General features: G+C 42.3%; 2 protein-coding genes across 2 annotated transcripts; both read right to left on the reverse strand.

Annotated features, from left to right (window-relative positions):
* Positions 1 to 931: 931 nt before the first annotated feature.
* On the reverse strand, positions 932 to 5101 carry lrrc58b (leucine rich repeat containing 58b). Its single transcript, XM_061287376.1, has 4 exons — positions 4428 to 5101; positions 2603 to 2731; positions 2251 to 2528; positions 932 to 2130 (listed from the first exon to the last, which is right to left on the reverse strand). Exons 1-4 carry the CDS (start codon positions 4883 to 4885, stop codon positions 1934 to 1936), a joined length of 1062 nt encoding a protein of 353 aa, XP_061143360.1. The 5' UTR covers positions 4886 to 5101; the 3' UTR covers positions 932 to 1933.
* Positions 5102 to 5563: 462 nt separating this feature from the next.
* On the reverse strand, positions 5564 to 16411 carry LOC133160100 (follistatin-related protein 1-like). Its single transcript, XM_061287679.1, has 11 exons — positions 16251 to 16411; positions 16069 to 16125; positions 9524 to 9625; positions 9312 to 9441; positions 8873 to 8905; positions 8597 to 8727; positions 8254 to 8375; positions 7876 to 7988; positions 7385 to 7495; positions 7225 to 7316; positions 5564 to 6698 (listed from the first exon to the last, which is right to left on the reverse strand). Exons 2-11 carry the CDS (start codon positions 16123 to 16125, stop codon positions 6657 to 6659), a joined length of 933 nt encoding a protein of 310 aa, XP_061143663.1. The 5' UTR covers positions 16251 to 16411; the 3' UTR covers positions 5564 to 6656.
* Positions 16412 to 16863: the final 452 nt, after the last annotated feature.

A 16863-nucleotide genomic window follows, 5' to 3' on the forward strand; every position in this document is an offset into this window, starting at 1 on the left:
TTCCGTTTGGACCGTTGCGGAGCTTCTTACTATCTCACGTATCCAATCAGGACGCGAACGTGATGCCTACGAGCTGGCCTCAATGTCGCAAATTCGACATCTTATTGGTGATCAAAACTGTCCGTTTCGGTTCATTTTAAATCCTAGGTGTCAAACTCAAGGCCCGGGGGTCAGATATGGCTCATTCTTGCAGCCTGGCAACACAGCTGAAATATGTTTGAATGAAAGCACTAACATAACATAACATAACATAACATAACATAACATAACATAACATAACGTATACAACATTGGAAGGAGGCTGCTTCAGCAGTGCAGCCAAAAAGATATACATATAAAATGAAAAGAATAGATTATAGGGATTAATTAATGGCATATTTATGGCGGAAAAACATATTTAGAATTAAATTCATTTTCTGATGATGAACAGAGAAGGACTTGCTGGCTCTGACGGCCCTCCACTGCCAGAAACCATCTGATGTACTTTAATACACGCTATTGTTTGAAAATAAATCAAACAATTATAATCTACAGTAAAACAGTTTGGATTTACAATGACTGTCACATGTAAAGGCTCAGCATTCAACTTGTCATGTGCTAGGCCTTTACATCTGTGGTCCATATAGCTGCTGTTTTAAAAAATCAGTAGTCGTCAACTCCCTGGTGCACACATGGAGTCGTGAATATGTTTGAGAGGGTGACAAACATAGGGATCTAAAAGAAACAGCCTAAGGCAGACGTACTGTGACATGTCAAATCCAAAACAATCAGGCACCAAAACGATATTTTTGCATTACAAAGATTAAGAGAAATTTGCCATTGTTTGTTATGATTGAAATAAAATACCAGCTACGTACACACACACACACACTAAAACCCGCATTGTTTGATTTCTTTAAATCAGAATAACATTTACACAAAAAGCAATCAGTCACAATGCATGTCTTTTATCGTTCTTATATTCATTTACACATGAAACATCTTCTAAGTGCAAGCTACATCGCAGGTTATTTAAATATGTAGTTCATTTTTATTATTGTAAAATGATTGGTAGAAAAGCAGTTATACAGTTACAATTTTTGTTATAATAAAAAAAATTCACAAAAAATCCTAGTAATCTTGTCACATTTCAGGGGGATTATATTACATTGCATGAAACACAAACAACAAAGTATTGAAAAGAGATCAGTAAGAAGCGATTAATTTTGTCATCTGGGTGCCACTGTAACATTCTCTCGTCTAATCTGCGTTAAATCAAGGCAACTGTTCAAAAGGAGATACATCATAAATCTCAAAGAACAAATTCTGATTTCGAAACATTTTGATTGCATCCTTGTTAGCATATCTAAACATAAACAATGTGCTTACATTATGTCTTACAAATCTATTGCAGTGATCTTGTGATACATTGAGCATTGAACTTGGCTATGTCAAATAATCAGCACATCATTTACAAGTGTTGAAGTGAACAAAATTGCAAATTTGTTCCAAATGTTTTTCTGGCAGTGGTGGCTTTCAACAAGTACCATTCATTTGTAGTGTAAAAAAAAAAAAAAGAAAAAAAAGGCCCATTCATTTGCAGTCTGGCCGCAGTCGTGTGAATCCAATTCAGTTCAATTTTTACTAAAATCAACAAAGTGTCAACACCTTTCACCCCCACTTTAGCTGGTTTAAGTAGCTTTTTTTTTTTTGTTCTATTTCTTATTTGTATGTGCAACTTGCATGATGGTAATGGTCTGGGCAAGCTGTGCTGTAATTCTTGATCCTTGGTTTATTTAGTCAGAGGCCTGTCACAAACTGGTAATCAAGAAACCAGGAGACTGTTTTATGAAAACACATTATATGACTATGTTAAAGCCAAACTAGATGTGTCAATGTAGAAATTGTGCGTAAAACTGTACAATTAGTGTTTCCCGATGGAGCTTCCAAGGTCCTAGCCCAGCAGCACTCTCTGGAGGCGGTCGGCGGGAATGCTGTTCTCGTCCTCAGACTCAGCATCGCTCTGCGGGTTGGAGCTGCAGGGTGACCTGGTGCACTCGGGCGAGCACAGGTAGTGCATGAGCGGCAGCCGGTACTTCCCGCAGAAGTCCACAAACTTGATGTGGCGCACGCACGAGTCAAAGTAGACGCCTGTTGAAGACAACAAAAACCATAATTGAATTTCAAGTGGATATAAAGACTACAAATGGTAGTAGGTAAAGATAAATAATTTCAAAACTTGTTGCGCAATGAATTAATAAAGACCCATACCGGCACATTTCGGGTTGGGGCACTTGCTGGCCAGGTCCAAATACTTGAGCAGGTGGGAGGGCAAGTCCAGCGTAGAGTAGGGGACATTCCTGCTCTTGATGGAGCGGCCGGCTAGCTCCAGCAGCGAGGGCGGGTCGTACATCAACTCCTTGACAAAGCGCACCACCAGCGGGTTCCCGCGCAAGCTGAGCTCCTGCAGGTGCACCAGGCTCAGGATCTCTCGCGGCAGGTACGTCAGCAGGTTGTTGTGGAGACTCAGCGAGCGCAGCGAGTGGAGTCTGAAGCCGTATAAATGGTTGCCAGTGAGGCGAGGACACTTGGGTGGGATGAAGGTGACTGAGTGTTAATTTACCTGGTGAGCTGCGGGGGGACGCTTTGGATGCGGTTGTCACAAAGCACCAGGTAGCTCAGGTAGGGCAGGTTGGCAACCTCAACAGGAATGGCTGAGATGAAGTTTCCACCCAGGTACAGCAACTCCAGACTGCAAGAGCAGAGAGAGGAAAACATTCCATTAAGATCTAACATGAATCATAATAAAATACTTTCAAATGGACATTTATGCTGAGGATTGTTTTTTTTAACTTATTTAGAAGTCACTTCTTTAAAAAATATATAAATATTGTGATATAAGACTTTTTCTAAAATATTACAGCTTTGTTAATGTCAAGATCTATAATATGCAAAAATATTCCATTTTCGTAGTGGACCATCTCTGGCCATGCAAATTAACCTGATATAAAAACAAAATCAACCAGTAGGGGGAGCTAAAGTTTGAATCTTGGAACTGTTACATAGGGACCAGCTTTTTGATGCAATTCAACATTTGCACCGCAGACCAAAAAAAAAAAATCAAATGCAAGCATATTTTTTCTAGCCTGTGCTATTCGCTAAAGTAATGTCTCGCGCTCCGCATGATGGATCACGCGTGATAAAGACGTGGACGTCTGAACTTTCACCGGGCACTGAAAGCGTGCATTTGTCTGATAGTTTTCAACTCAGTTTTGCAGTAACTGTTGTTGCCTTAAGTGGAATTAGAGTCAGATGCTTTCGTAGGGAAAAAAGAAGGAAATCAGCCCCCCCCCCCCCCCCCCCCCCATCCGTTGCAAAACCAATAAGCAATGTTGCGAAACCAGATATATTGCTTCCAAATAAAGAGGAAATGACTTTGCTGTATTACACAAACACACTGCTGGCTGTTCTTTCTGAAAACAGATTTTGAAACAGAAATGGATTTCTGCATATTTAGTCGATGAGATAGACGCTCTTCTAACATCATATCAAGACAAGATGAACTAGAGGTTGCCCACACACTATTGCGCTGATATGACTGAAAAATAAAAACGTCATCATTCAAACTCCAAGAACTTTTATCAAACAAGTGTGGCATGAATTGAAGTCATCAAGACAAGTCATAAATCAGATTACAGGAATAATGCAGCTTAATTAATTGACAACTAAATGATACGCAAACATACGGACTGCGCTGAACTTTGTCCTTAAATTGTAGGCATTGCAATATGAAAATTTGCATTGTACTAGTTGATTTGAATCATACTGCATTTCTAATTACTATACAAGGTAATTTATATATGTATGGGAATGTAGAAAGTTAAAATGTTAGTGGGTAACATGTTTCATGATGACAGTTTAACGCTGCAACTGATTATGACCATTTCTATAACCCAGTATCCATGCATCCCTAGTTGTGTCCATATTTTTTTTTACCTTTTTCCCATGAATAAAGACGAATCACTGAGCGCTCAAGAAGTTATTTCTCTATAAACGTGTCTCACTGTTCGAAAATCCACAATGATAGCTCTTAGGTTTTAAAGTATCAGCCATGACACACAAGCTAGCGCACTAGTGTCTTCACACAAAAAGGATGAATGGTGGGTCAAAAGTCCGTGCGTCCATCGCAGGTGAACTTCACAACCCTTGTTTCCATGGTGACACGCTCCGCTATTGTGGAGATTGTTGTTAATGAAAATCCCGAGCCGTACCTGAAATAACCTCGCCTGCCCCACAAACGTAGCTTTTGTAGTACAGGCCTCGACTTTTCTGAACCCGAAATCCTCTATAAGTGACGAAATTACGTTGATATTCAGCACACGCGACACCTATGACGCAATCACAGCATCACTACGTTTCTATCAACGACCACGCTTGTAGTGACCTACCTGGTTAGGTTTTCAATCTCGGCAGGTATACTTCTCAGTCTGTTTCCGCCGAGTGACAGCGACTGAAGACGCCGGAGTTTGGTGAACTGCAGCGGGATCTCCTCGAAGCGGTTCCCGCTAAAGTTCACCACCTCCAGCTGCATGGATCCGAATCCCTTGGGCAGCGAGAACTCGTTCAGACAGTTGTTTTTAGCATAGAGCGTCCTGAGCTGAGCTAGCCGTGTGATGTCCTCGCCGATGGCCGACAATCGGTTGTTGCTGATGTCCAGCAACTGAAGGTTGGAAAAGTGGGTTACCGACGATGGCAGCGTGCATAGCCGATTGCTGTTCAAATACAGCTGCTTGGTGTCCCTTTTCTTCTCGTCGCTGACGCCGTTCAAGACGAGAGTGTTCAAGTTCGAGCGCGAGAAGTCGAGCACCCCGTCGCTGCCCACCGCCGCCCTGTCGTCAAGCTCCATTTTGGAGTAGTTCTTTTTTTCTCTCTGCAAATTGCTCGTAAAGTCCACGTGGAAGTCTTTTCTACAACGACCCCGTCACGTGCACACACGCCCGTTTCCTTTCCTCGCTCTAAACCACTCGTCGCTGCTTTAGACATTTAACCGCGTCTCAATGTTCGAAAACCAAGCAGCATATGCAACAAAAACGTAACATTGCGCGTGTAATGTGAACCACTTTTCTAGTTGTCATTTAATGCACCGTTTTGTGATTGGTCAACACGGACACTAAACCACGCCCAGCTCGTTTCTATTGGTTGACATTGTAATTTTGTAATTGTTCACGTAACATGACATCGCGTACATTTGTATTAATGCGGTTAATTTATTGTGTAAAATAAACTACACTATTTTAATCCTAGTGCTGCAACATATGCATGTGCAGTTTGATGATGGTCCGACTTGCAAACTTGTCCCGCTCCAGTGACCTTATGTAACGCTAGCCTTCGGTTAAAGTTATGCAAGAATGTGCAAGTTATGCATAGAATGGGAAGAAATATATATATATATTATTTATATATATTATTTATATATATATATATATACACACACACACACACACATACACATACACACACATATATCCTCCGCAGCCACGGCCACAATGGGTGTGGATATGTTCAACACATTGAAAGGGACAACTTGTGTGGTGTACAAAGATTTATTGGCTTTCAAACATATTGCTTACAGTCCTTTTTTTTGTGGCTAACAAAGAGCTCCACAAGGCATTGATCAGCATGAGTCACAAGCCACTTTCGCAACCAACCATCAGCCAAAACATTGTGTGGTATGAAAAACAACCATTGTGAAGACCAAGTCTAAGGCACTATGTATTTTTGTGTCCTATTTTAGACGCAGGGTTTTAACAAAGCAACACACTGAAATACAAAAACGAAATGCACATTTAACAGCAAACACACAAACACACGAATCCGCTTCATGATGCATCTACACCAGCGAGGCTTGTCCATTTGTGATTTCAAAAGGTATAGTGTTGTCGCTGGGTCCAGAGTAATGTTCCTGGAGAGTTGCGTACATAAGTCAAAACATATTCAGCCTATCTTTGGTTTCAGGTGTCGCCATGCTATGTTCAGATGCAGTCTCACCAGGCTACATTTCAACCTAGGGTCCCTTTCTCTACTGCTTTTTCCTGTGTTGTTGTGTTTAAGTGGCAACTCTTTTGAGAGCCGTAACGGGATGACAATTATTAGGGAACAGTTAATATCTGCCTTTGTCTTTTACGGAAAGAAGGACATTACTGCCATTGTGCGACAGATAATTAAGATTTGTGACGTCACGATGTTATTTTTCCTACCGAATGCCGAATAGGATGCAAAACACATCAGCAAAAAGAAATAAAAACGAGTGCATTGGTTGAGTCGCTCACAGTTGGACACCCCCACTACCTTGCTTCTCACCATAAAACCAACTCACCTAAATCCCCCAAACACCGACATCCTGCTTTTTTTTTTTACCTTAAAAACTGCAAAAATACATAGGAAGAAGTGTACAAGAGTAGTAATACAATCAAACATGACAGTACTGAACGCAAGGGAATCATAAGATTGTCCCTGGAATCAAACAACATCCACATAAACACTTTAACACTGTAAAAAATGTATAACAAGTCAAATTGCAGAGAAAATGTGTCAATGTCATAACGCCCGAGCTGCAAGGCAAGTCAAGTATAGAGGAAGGGTGGTCGTGTGCATCCTCTCTTTTTCCATGACCTCATTTAGGCCTCCTTTGTGCTAGCCTTCATTTTCTCCACTGTTTCCTATGACAAAATAAAATGAGTCAATCGAGGAATTTTATAAAGTGGCAGTCATATACATATAGAAGTAGCATTGAAAAGTTCCTTATGTACCTAATATTCAAAATGTACTTAAAAAGCAACAATGAAATAATTGTTATTGCGTTAATTAATGTTGAATCACCTAGATCTGTAGATTCAAGCTGAGTGTGATTTCTAAGGAATCCCGTCTATCCATTTTGTATACCCAGCTGACTTGGTTTCTACAGACCTGTCTAAAAAAATGTTTTTGCCAGTGCGCCATTCTTTTAAGACCAATTTCCTCTTTAAAATATGCTGATTTCTTGGTTTCTTGTCATGTTTTTGTTCCAGAAACGCTTACGTTGACAAATTTGACAAAGGGGATGTTGTTTTACAGGCTGCGCAAGTTAAATCTCTTTTGTCTAGAAAAACAAACTTTCCTTATCTGAAAAAAAAAAACCCTCAAGTCAGCTCTTTAGGCTAATTGGTTTACTGATTAAAATAAATAAAACAAATAAATAACCCCAACCTGGTGTTTGTTCAGCTCTGCCACGCGGAGATCCCAGTCTTCCTCTGTCATTTCTACACCGGCGTCTGTTGACTCATCCTCAGCTGTCTTGTCTGCACACAAAAAGGAGTCAGGCGCAACGACGGTGAGGAAATAACAAGGCGATCATCTCGTAGCTTACCTGCGCACGTCATAGCCGTGCAGACCCAGTTGCCGCATGCACACACGCAGCGGTTGCACTCCACCTGTGTCTCTGCACCATCCTCATAAGTCTCATCCTCCAAAGCACATTCTGAGAGAAAAAATAATAAATACAGCCTTATTCTCCCTATTCAGATACCACTAACTACATGCTGTAAAAAAATCCAATTTTGAAAAGTAATAAATTATTCATTTGTACAAGAACCACCCACTCAATATTGAGCTGACCCGCTGACCACAATACTAGGGAAAACACTACTTTTGCAATATTTGCATTTGTTTCATCCAATAAGCAAGCACTTGTGCTTTGTAAAAAAAATTCTAAAGTTCCTCAATAGCCACACAGGACTTTGTGTCTGCTGAAGGCCCAGGGTTCAGTGCTCTGAACTTTAGCCTGCGGAGCGAGCGGCAGCAGCACATACTGAATTCCAACTATCCAAACTGGATGGGTGGATGATATAATAAGCTCACTCTTCTCGGGCGGGTTGAATCCAGGCTTCAGGCAGTTGAGGAACTCATCAAAGCTCAACTTCCAGTCGGCATTCTCATCGGACAGCTCAATGAGGGCGTCAACGCAGAGACTCCTGGAGTGCGCAAACACACATGCAAACTCACTATTAGTAGCAACTCAACTTTGCAGGCTTTCATATTGAGGGGCCCCACTTGTATAATTTACACAGGAATAGATAAGAGTTCAGCGACCTTACCTAAAATAGCACCAGAGCACATAGTAGAGAGCTGCACGGGTTAGCGTTACCGCAGTAACTTGCAAAGTTAGCGCAAAGGTCAAATAGTGACAGAAAGGAATGTTTGACAAGTCTTATCTTTCAACGGCTAGCAGACACTCACCGAAGCAGCTTGTTGCTCTCCTGGTCGGCGTAGGATTGCATCTCGGTCGCCACCGACTCATTGTGTTGGATGAACTTGAGCAACTCGGAGGAATCCAGAGTGGAATCGCCGCTGTCATATGACTAAAATAACAACAAAAATGCACAAAAAATGTTGTTTACTCCAGTGACAATAAAATTCCTGTTTCAAGTTTGGAATCTGAACATTTTGAGGTTACAAGCCAAATAGTGCACGCTGCGGCGTCAGAACACGTCATGCCGCGCAAGAAAGCACGCCCGGGTGGAGTGGACTCTCTCACATTTCGAAAATCAACATACATGTACCCCCTACTTGGATTGCCCACCTTGAAGTACTTGAGCAGAGTGTCAGAGAAGTTGGATCCCTTGACAAACCAGCCATCTGGAACAACTTCAGTCTGCAACCACTGGATCACACGGCTCCTCAGCTCGTTGCGATCGGCAGCGTAGCACACCACTGTGGGACGAGGAACGTTCGATAGCTCTTAAAAAACTCATCGTGTATGTTGCTTGTATTAAGGATTTTTTTTTTTTTTTAACCAAGCTTGTGTGCAAAGCCAACACAGACAGCCACAGCAAAAGTGTAAAAATGTAACACCCACCTGGGCTGGCAGCTGCCTGCTTGCTCTTTTTCTCTTAAAAAAAAAAAAAGAAAAATCCGCAGAATTAAAATCACAAGACCAGTTCTTGTGTTAAACATAGTATCGGTTTCTTGGCAAGGTCCGAAAATGGGACGCGGTGACATAATTGGCCTACATGAGGAAATTTTGAGCTACGGCTCAGATCATTGTTCATGTTATCAGGAGTGTAAATAGAACAGTATCGAGGGGAGCAGTAAAAAGTTCATTCCTGATAAGATTAACAATCAGTTCATGGATGGAAACAAGCGCCGAGTTAGCTTTGCTGAGTGACAGCGACCTCTGCTGGCGACTTTTGTGAGAGACTGGGATTTGGCACCTCAATTTTATCTTCATTGCTAAATGAACCACATTTTAAACTCTTCACCTGACACTTGTAAACATTGTAAACATCTAAACGTACCCTGGCAGTGTCCATCGTGGGCAACTTGGATTTTCAGCCCGCTCAGACAGGCATCCCTGTGCAGCTCACAGTGGTTCCTGTAGGTCTTACCATTGCTGCCACATACTGACCTCTTGTGGGGCTTACAGCTCTGGAGCGACAACGGAAGAAGTGAATTGAAAACGTTGACCTGGAAACTTGTTTCTCACATTATCGCCCAGTTCACCACTCACTTCTATGCACAGGCAGCTGGGCTCCCCCTTCTCATTGACAGCACACTCCCGGCCCGCCCCGCAGAAGACATTGGCACACACTTTGCTCTTGCTCTGGAACTCCTGAAATAAGAAGACAAACATTCGTTTCTGCATTTTTTTCCTTCTTGATCCCAAATCAGACTGAAGAAAATCACTCATGTGCTCCAGGCAGCTCTGAAGTTTCTCCTCTAGGTGGCAACATATCACATGACATGAGGGCAGCTGCTTGAACTAAGTGGACGATGATTCAGAATCAGCCTCAACCAATTAATTCAACCCTCAAATGGAGCTTTGTGTTGACAAGTAAACAGAAAGAGAGGAACATTTTTTCCACTCTGTTTTTTTCACTGTGACGTCTTTTCTTTCTTTTATCTTTTGTTGTGTGAAAAAAAAAAGGCCGCAAATACAGACTGTTTTATGAGCCTCATTACCTTCTCCATTCTCCATCTGTGAGCCTTTGTGTGTCTCAGCGTTAGTGCATTGCAATGGTGTGTGTGTGTGTCTCCACATCTGGAGTCTGGCTTGTGTGTGTGTTTTTCTTTGGGCCCGTTCCCATGCATGCAATCTTTAACCCCCCCTCCCTCTTTCTAAGGCGCCGTTTCCTGTAACGAGAGCGAGACAGAAAAAAAGTTGGCCCTTCCTGCGCTGGAGCACACGTGAGCTCCTGGTCCACATTCAGTCTCTGGTATGTGAACTCAAACAAGGTCTGGATTCTTGGAGCCTCACATAAGCTCACCAATAATTGAATGTAACAAGATGGAGAATGGGTGGGGGAAGTTTTACAGTCACATGCAAAACGGAGAGAGGAGCTTGAGGGAAACGGTGGTTCACTTCTATGCATGATTTAAAAGTGGCACGCATTATAATCCAATGTTCAAAGTGATCCCCGTGGCCTCAAGCTTGCCAGCCGTTCACTAGCGCAGTGAATTCAGTAAGAGCTCTGCAAGATGGCTCCGGTGGTGTTCTGTCCATCCATGCGCAACCAGCAGACAACCCTGACATTTAACTAATGAGCGAAGAAACATGCAGCCCTTTTTTTTTTTTTTTCATTCCCCTCATCATCTGATTCCATTGAGTTGTTGCTATGGTGAGAAGCGGTTACCAGCCGGACTACAAGTGCCTCTCACCAGAGAGAACGTCATAATTAGATTCATTTGTTCATTAGCTACTTCCTGGTTCATGCAAGACGACAACCATGCTGGTACTATCCTTACGTGCCCAGGCCAAAGAGGGTGATGAATAAAACAATCCAAAACAAGAAAGCGAGCAGTGTTGTCTTAATACTTTTGCACGGTACCGGTTTCGGGCCCCTGAAAATGGATCATCTGTAAACATCAAACCAATGCGTTTCAGCATCTCATTACAGCGTATGCATTACAAACACACTCGTTAGCCTACATTAAAAATTCTCACAAATCAAAAGCACCCAAGAGATGAAGACACGCCCACTCTAGCCTACTTGAAATGTAAATAAGATATTTGACGTCTTAGTTGCCTCCAGCTTGTCTTCTTTTCCCCCATTTCCTGATTTATACAATTAAGATATAGCTTCTGGGGGGATTCATCAACATTTTTTTTAAGAAGGTTGGCATCTCCACATTCGGGTCTAGTGCACATTTGGCCGGATTTTCCCTGTCACCTTGTTTTATTCCCACCATCTTGTCCTTTTAGAGCCGACTGCCATTGGAGCGAGACCAGCTCGTTCCGTTTAATGGAAGGAAAATAAAAGGGGGGGGGGGGGATGAGATTAGGAGACGATTGTGACGATAACACTGATAGAGTTGAATTATTCCTGTGCTACAATTGACATTGAATGTATTTTTAAATCTTTTCTTGCTGCCCTTTGCTGAGGAGGAATTATTAGCATAGCAGCAGGGCCACTCAATAATGGCATATTTCTGCTTTTATGTGCACATTTAGGCTGTTGCGCATATCTTTGCTATGCTCCGATGACTTAGAAGGTCAATCAATGGCTCTCAGGCGCCAATGCCATTCGATCAATTCCCCTGAGTGCCCTACTCCTCATTAGCGTGGAGAAAATCGATCGATGTCTTGTTTGTGGAATATCGTCACCCCAAATGAACCACAACAGCATGGAATATATCTAGATTCTAAATTCTAAAACTGAAATTTGATCAAGTGTGGTCTGAAACAAGTTGTTTGGATGAAGTGACGTCATTTTTGTCCATTTCTTTTTAGCGCAGCAACATTGATGATAAATTATCGGTGTTTGAATGAACATATCAAAATTGTGTCCGAACTTAATCAAGTAAGCAAACTGAATGATTGATTTTTGACAGCATTTGAGCATCTGTGATGACTCGGCACAACACATTCATTTATGAACGGTTGAAAAGGGGTTAAAAATCGAGTTGGTAAATATGAAGAGGCGGAGGACTTTGTCAGAACTCAGACCGGGAGAGTAGGGGAGTACATTCCTGAGCAAATTTGTGCCTCAGTTGGATTCCGACCGGGTTCGTCTTGAGCCAAAATCTGGTCGGTATCTAGGTCAGAGTATTGCCCCTGATCACCCCCGCTCCTGAGTTTCCTACTTTTCCTTTGTTTCTCCAGTTTTTGGATGCAGAGTTTCCATTTCACTCCGCCTTCCCAAAAGACAACCCGAGACAAATGAAACAGTCTTATGAACTAGTTTGCCGCTAAAAAATATATGCCAGCTTGTTTCTGAAATCCTAACGCTCGAGGGAGAAGCATCACAAGCGGACGACTTTTCATCTGTTATTGACAGACTGTGGAGTCATCAAAGCTGGAGGATTCGCCCTCAATATTTAAAGTGCTTCCAGATCTTGCCTCCTTTCCGAGTCTTATTAACTTTATGCATCTCAAATCCGACTTCAGTGTTAGTTGACAGAAAGAGAAACCGCAAAATAACCGTGAGCTGAAAGCCTTGCTTGGCGAATGTGTTGTGTTACCATTGATAGGCTACTATGTCCTTGAAATAATGAGAAAAACTGTCAAGATAAACAGCTGGCCTGCTCTTGGGCGTTCTCTTAGGTTGAGATTAACCTCGTGGAAACATTCAGCATTCTGGCTAATGAGCAGTTTGCGGCCATCTCCCTGTTAGTCTTCACCCTGCTTCTTAGTCAGTGGGAAAGGAATGCATGGCCAAATGAGATGATGTCACTCCTGTCTGCAGTCTCTTGTTTTACGCCCAGCAGGGCCCCTTGTCCAAAACCTTGACACGTAAAGACGACGATGTGTTTTTTTTATATACATATAAAAAATAAAAAAAGGGAGACAAAAGAAACTAGGAGAAAGAAAAAGCCTGGAGGGAGTCGCTGACTGGGCTGAAGTCACATCTGCTTGCAATTAAACCAAACTAAGAAAATAAGCCCCCTGTCGTCGCACTGCAGGGAATCGAGTGCCCCCGTGATGCCAACCACCCGACCCACACCCATGGCGTCTATACAGTTTTGTTTTTATCCGTCTCCATCAAACCTGCCTTCCAGTACATTTCTTCTGTTCTCTGTATATTTCCAGCTGGAGGTAGGCTGCTAGGGAGGTGCTGAGACTCAAGCCAAAGAAATGACTACATGCCCTGCCCTCTTATTCGCTTTTTCAAAGAGGCCATTATTGGGGTTTACAATTGGAACAAGTGAGTAGTCCTCTTGAAGTTGAGCAAGCAACCGACCGCAGCCTTTTGTCACTCGAGCTTTGAAGATCACACTTCTTCACGTCTTTCCCAAGTTTCTCTTCATGTGTTTTCTATTTAACAGTAAAGCAACAACACAAAGAGGTCAGTCTGCTAGCGCGCTCACGCTGTGGAACAAATTAAACTTCCCTGGCAAAGAGGGATAAATAGTCTTGAAGCAGGAATTAGATCACATTTTCTTCAAACCTTCTCAAAGGATAAAGATATGAACATTGAATTTGGCTGCCTTCCAAGTTAATTACACAAGTTACTTAAATCGCTAACGCAATGATTCAAATTAGATTCACAAGATGCTGGCTGTTTCAGTGTTCTAGTTGAAAGATGTTTTAGACATACCGCTTTTTCTTGCACTGGCTCTCAGTTACCTCCAGAATACTGTATTTTTTGGACTATAAGTCGCACCGGCCATAAAATGCACAATAAAGGGAACAAAAACATAAATAAGTCACACCGGAGCATAAGTCGGACTTTTGGGCGAAATGTATTTGAAAAAATCCAACACTAAGAACAGACATGAACCAGCAACAACAGTCTAAACGATACGATATGCTAACGTGACATAAACACCAACGAGGAGCTGAGAACGGGTCGCACCCCCACCCAAACTATGAAAAAAGGTGCGACTTATACTCCAAAAAATACGGTACATGCGGAATATTAAATGGCTTGAGACCATCAATTCTTAAGAATTAGCCTAGCATGAACAGACATTAAGCTTTTGAATAATGCTTCTGACCTCAATGAGCCTACATTTTAGGGGACTGACTGAGAAATTCTGAAATTCATCATGACAATTCCAAGAACACTAAAGACGAAAAGCTCAACCAACCAACTTACATAATTTTTTATACAATCCTAAAAAGGTTTTCAAGCAAATCCAGTACTGAGGAGAGCATATCGCGGAGATGTGAAACCCAACCTCCCCTCCACCCGCCACCATACAGAGCCAAGTCTTACCTCACCCTGATCTTCCCCTTTGCTATGATTGCAGCAGCATGACTACATGTCGAGCTGCGAGAAATGAGGTCGGGCGGATAACGACAGAGGACAAAGCGTCCTCCTCTCACGTTCTCCACCTGGGCAGATATTTTTAGCCCACCTTGGATGCAAGAGAACCGCCTACAAGGGAATTAACATCTACTTGGGCATGTCCTCATTGTTCTCTTGGCTACCGAAGCCTGAGAGCCACGATAGCGCTCGTGTGCGAACGAACGCCTTTGCCTTGGCAACTGCAATTTTCATGATCTATTGCTGGCCTTTTCTAGATAAATTAAGCATTCCACTCTGTCACCGCAAAAGAAAAATCCGATTAATAGATGTGGAAGTAGAGGTGCACACTGCACACGCCCACATCCTGATCTTTGCATATCAAACACCGGTTTGGAGTTGCTCTGTATCTCACACGGCACACAACACAAGAGTTTTCCCTTAGCTTCTCGTCAAAGGTGATGCAATTCTTACCTCAAGCACTCTCCTTGTTGGCAGTGTAGACGATGGCATTTCAACAAAAAAAAAAAAAAAAAATCACATCTTACAATTCAAATTATTATGACAGCGACCAGTCCAATACTTCAAATTCTAAACCGTATGAAATCATTTTTAAAAGTATTCGTCAGGACTTTTGACAACCTAAGATTTGCACTTTTTGTAAGCAGCACATGATTCCTTTGCCCATGGCTCGTCAATTAATAATGGAGTAGGTGTTGCAAAATTGTTGCCTGGCAAAAAGCTTTCATGTCCCCAACTGCAGTTCAGCATGTTTGAGAAGCTGCTCCAACACAGAATCTGTTCTTGACAAACCCGGCCTTCTACTACCACCACTAAATCCAACAAAACCAAAAATTTCATTTCTTCTAAAACAACACATTATACCAAAATGCAAAGTGTCATAATGTACGTGTTTCTGATGAGCGGCCAAACAGCCAGCTGGCTCATCTGACACTTTTCCAGAGATGAAGGCTTCTGCTGCAACTTGTTGACCTTCTTTTGACAGCACACTGGTATGTCACTTCATGGCCTTCTTACTGCCAGACAGACAGCAGGGCGTATATTATCGGGGTTAATTGCCTTCAGAGAGCAGATGCCGCCCCATTAACCGGCTAGCGCCTTTATTGGGCCAACTGTGGCCGAAGCGAGCCATTCCTCACAGATCGCCATCGTTGATTAAGAATTGACAATGGAAGGTCAGCAGGGGATGGGAAAAAAAATGGATGGTCATTAACGGAATAGCCAAGTGTTCAACAGTTCCCCAAGCGACACTACACCTCATAAGTTCTCATTGTTCTACCAGTTCAGTGCCGTCACCGTGCTACAATAAACTCTTGTTTACTCAGAGGTTCTCTAAGCGGCGTGACATTTTGGTAAGCATTCTCGCATTCCTGCTGAGCTCACTCTTGAAGCCACAAACAAACAAATAAACATACTGACCACCCAAATGCACTGTTTGGACCCCGTAAGAGCAGCTGCCAGGCGGTCGGTCGGTCAGGCATTTTTGCACCCAGGCATCTTCAGCAAAAGTGCAAAGTGAAGGTGGAGCAGCAGCAATGAGGAAATGTGCACAATTGAATGCCCTTCCTTCTTTTCTTTTCTCAGATGCTTTCCATTCATTTACTTTCCTGAGCTACTTTACAAATGAAGCCTCTCTTGAGTTTCCGTGCAGGGAAAATATTGAGTGGTTCCAAACTCCATAAGCATTTAAGGAATATTTAAGAACAACGGGTAAGAACACTGTGTTAACAACGAATAAATTCACGCCAACGAACAAAGTGGACGGGTTTTGTTGCGCTTAATATTTCGGCATGTGTTTTTAGATAATGAAAACAAAAGTGTGGAAGTTTTAAGTGACCAAACTTACCTCTGCGCGAGAGAGCGCCAGAGTGAGCAGAAGAAACACAGCGACACCCCGTAACATCTGGTCGTGGGGCGGGAAAAAAAAGAAGTCCGATTTAGCGAGTTTAAAACACCATATCTGGAGTTAAACCTACTTTGAAGTCATGTTAAAACGACATTAGTAGCGCGTCCTCTTCATTGCCTTACCGTTATAGCCAAGATCTTGTTCGGGCTCGGTGAAGGAGAAGATTAGAATGGTGAGGATGTTCGTCGGCTGTGAAGAAAGCAGGATCGCGCCTTGGAGGAAATTTGAGCAGCTTGGAGGAATTCTAGCAGGTCCTCCGGTCTTTCTCCTCCTCTCCCGGCTAAAGAGCCAATGGAAATGTCGGGGGGGGTCTCCACAGTGGAGGAGGAGGAGGAAGAGAAGGAGGAGGAAAAATGTGTGGATGAACGTCATGGATGAGTTTACATTCATATAATCTCATCTAGGTATAATTTCGAGCAGACGCACATAACCAAAATTTCCTCTACTTAGTTCAGATAAATAATTATGTTCAGTTTTGCGTCATAACACAACGCCTGTGTCTGTTCAAATGCACGTATAATGTATATATATATTTTTTAAATCTGATTGTACGACTTCATTTATTTTTGAAATATTTCAGATAACCAAATCAAAACAATTTGTTAAATCTGAACGCAGCCACACCCCCAATTATACGTGGGTGTGCACACTTACGCAACAATTATCTTTATCTTTCTCCCATTTGAGTTATTGTGGTTACACGTCAAATTAATTGTCTCATTTTTATAGAACAAA

The sequence above is a fragment of the Syngnathus typhle genome, linkage group LG9 (assembly GCF_033458585.1).
Source record: "Syngnathus typhle isolate RoL2023-S1 ecotype Sweden linkage group LG9, RoL_Styp_1.0, whole genome shotgun sequence".
Classification (NCBI taxonomy): Eukaryota; Metazoa; Chordata; class Actinopteri; order Syngnathiformes; family Syngnathidae; genus Syngnathus; species Syngnathus typhle.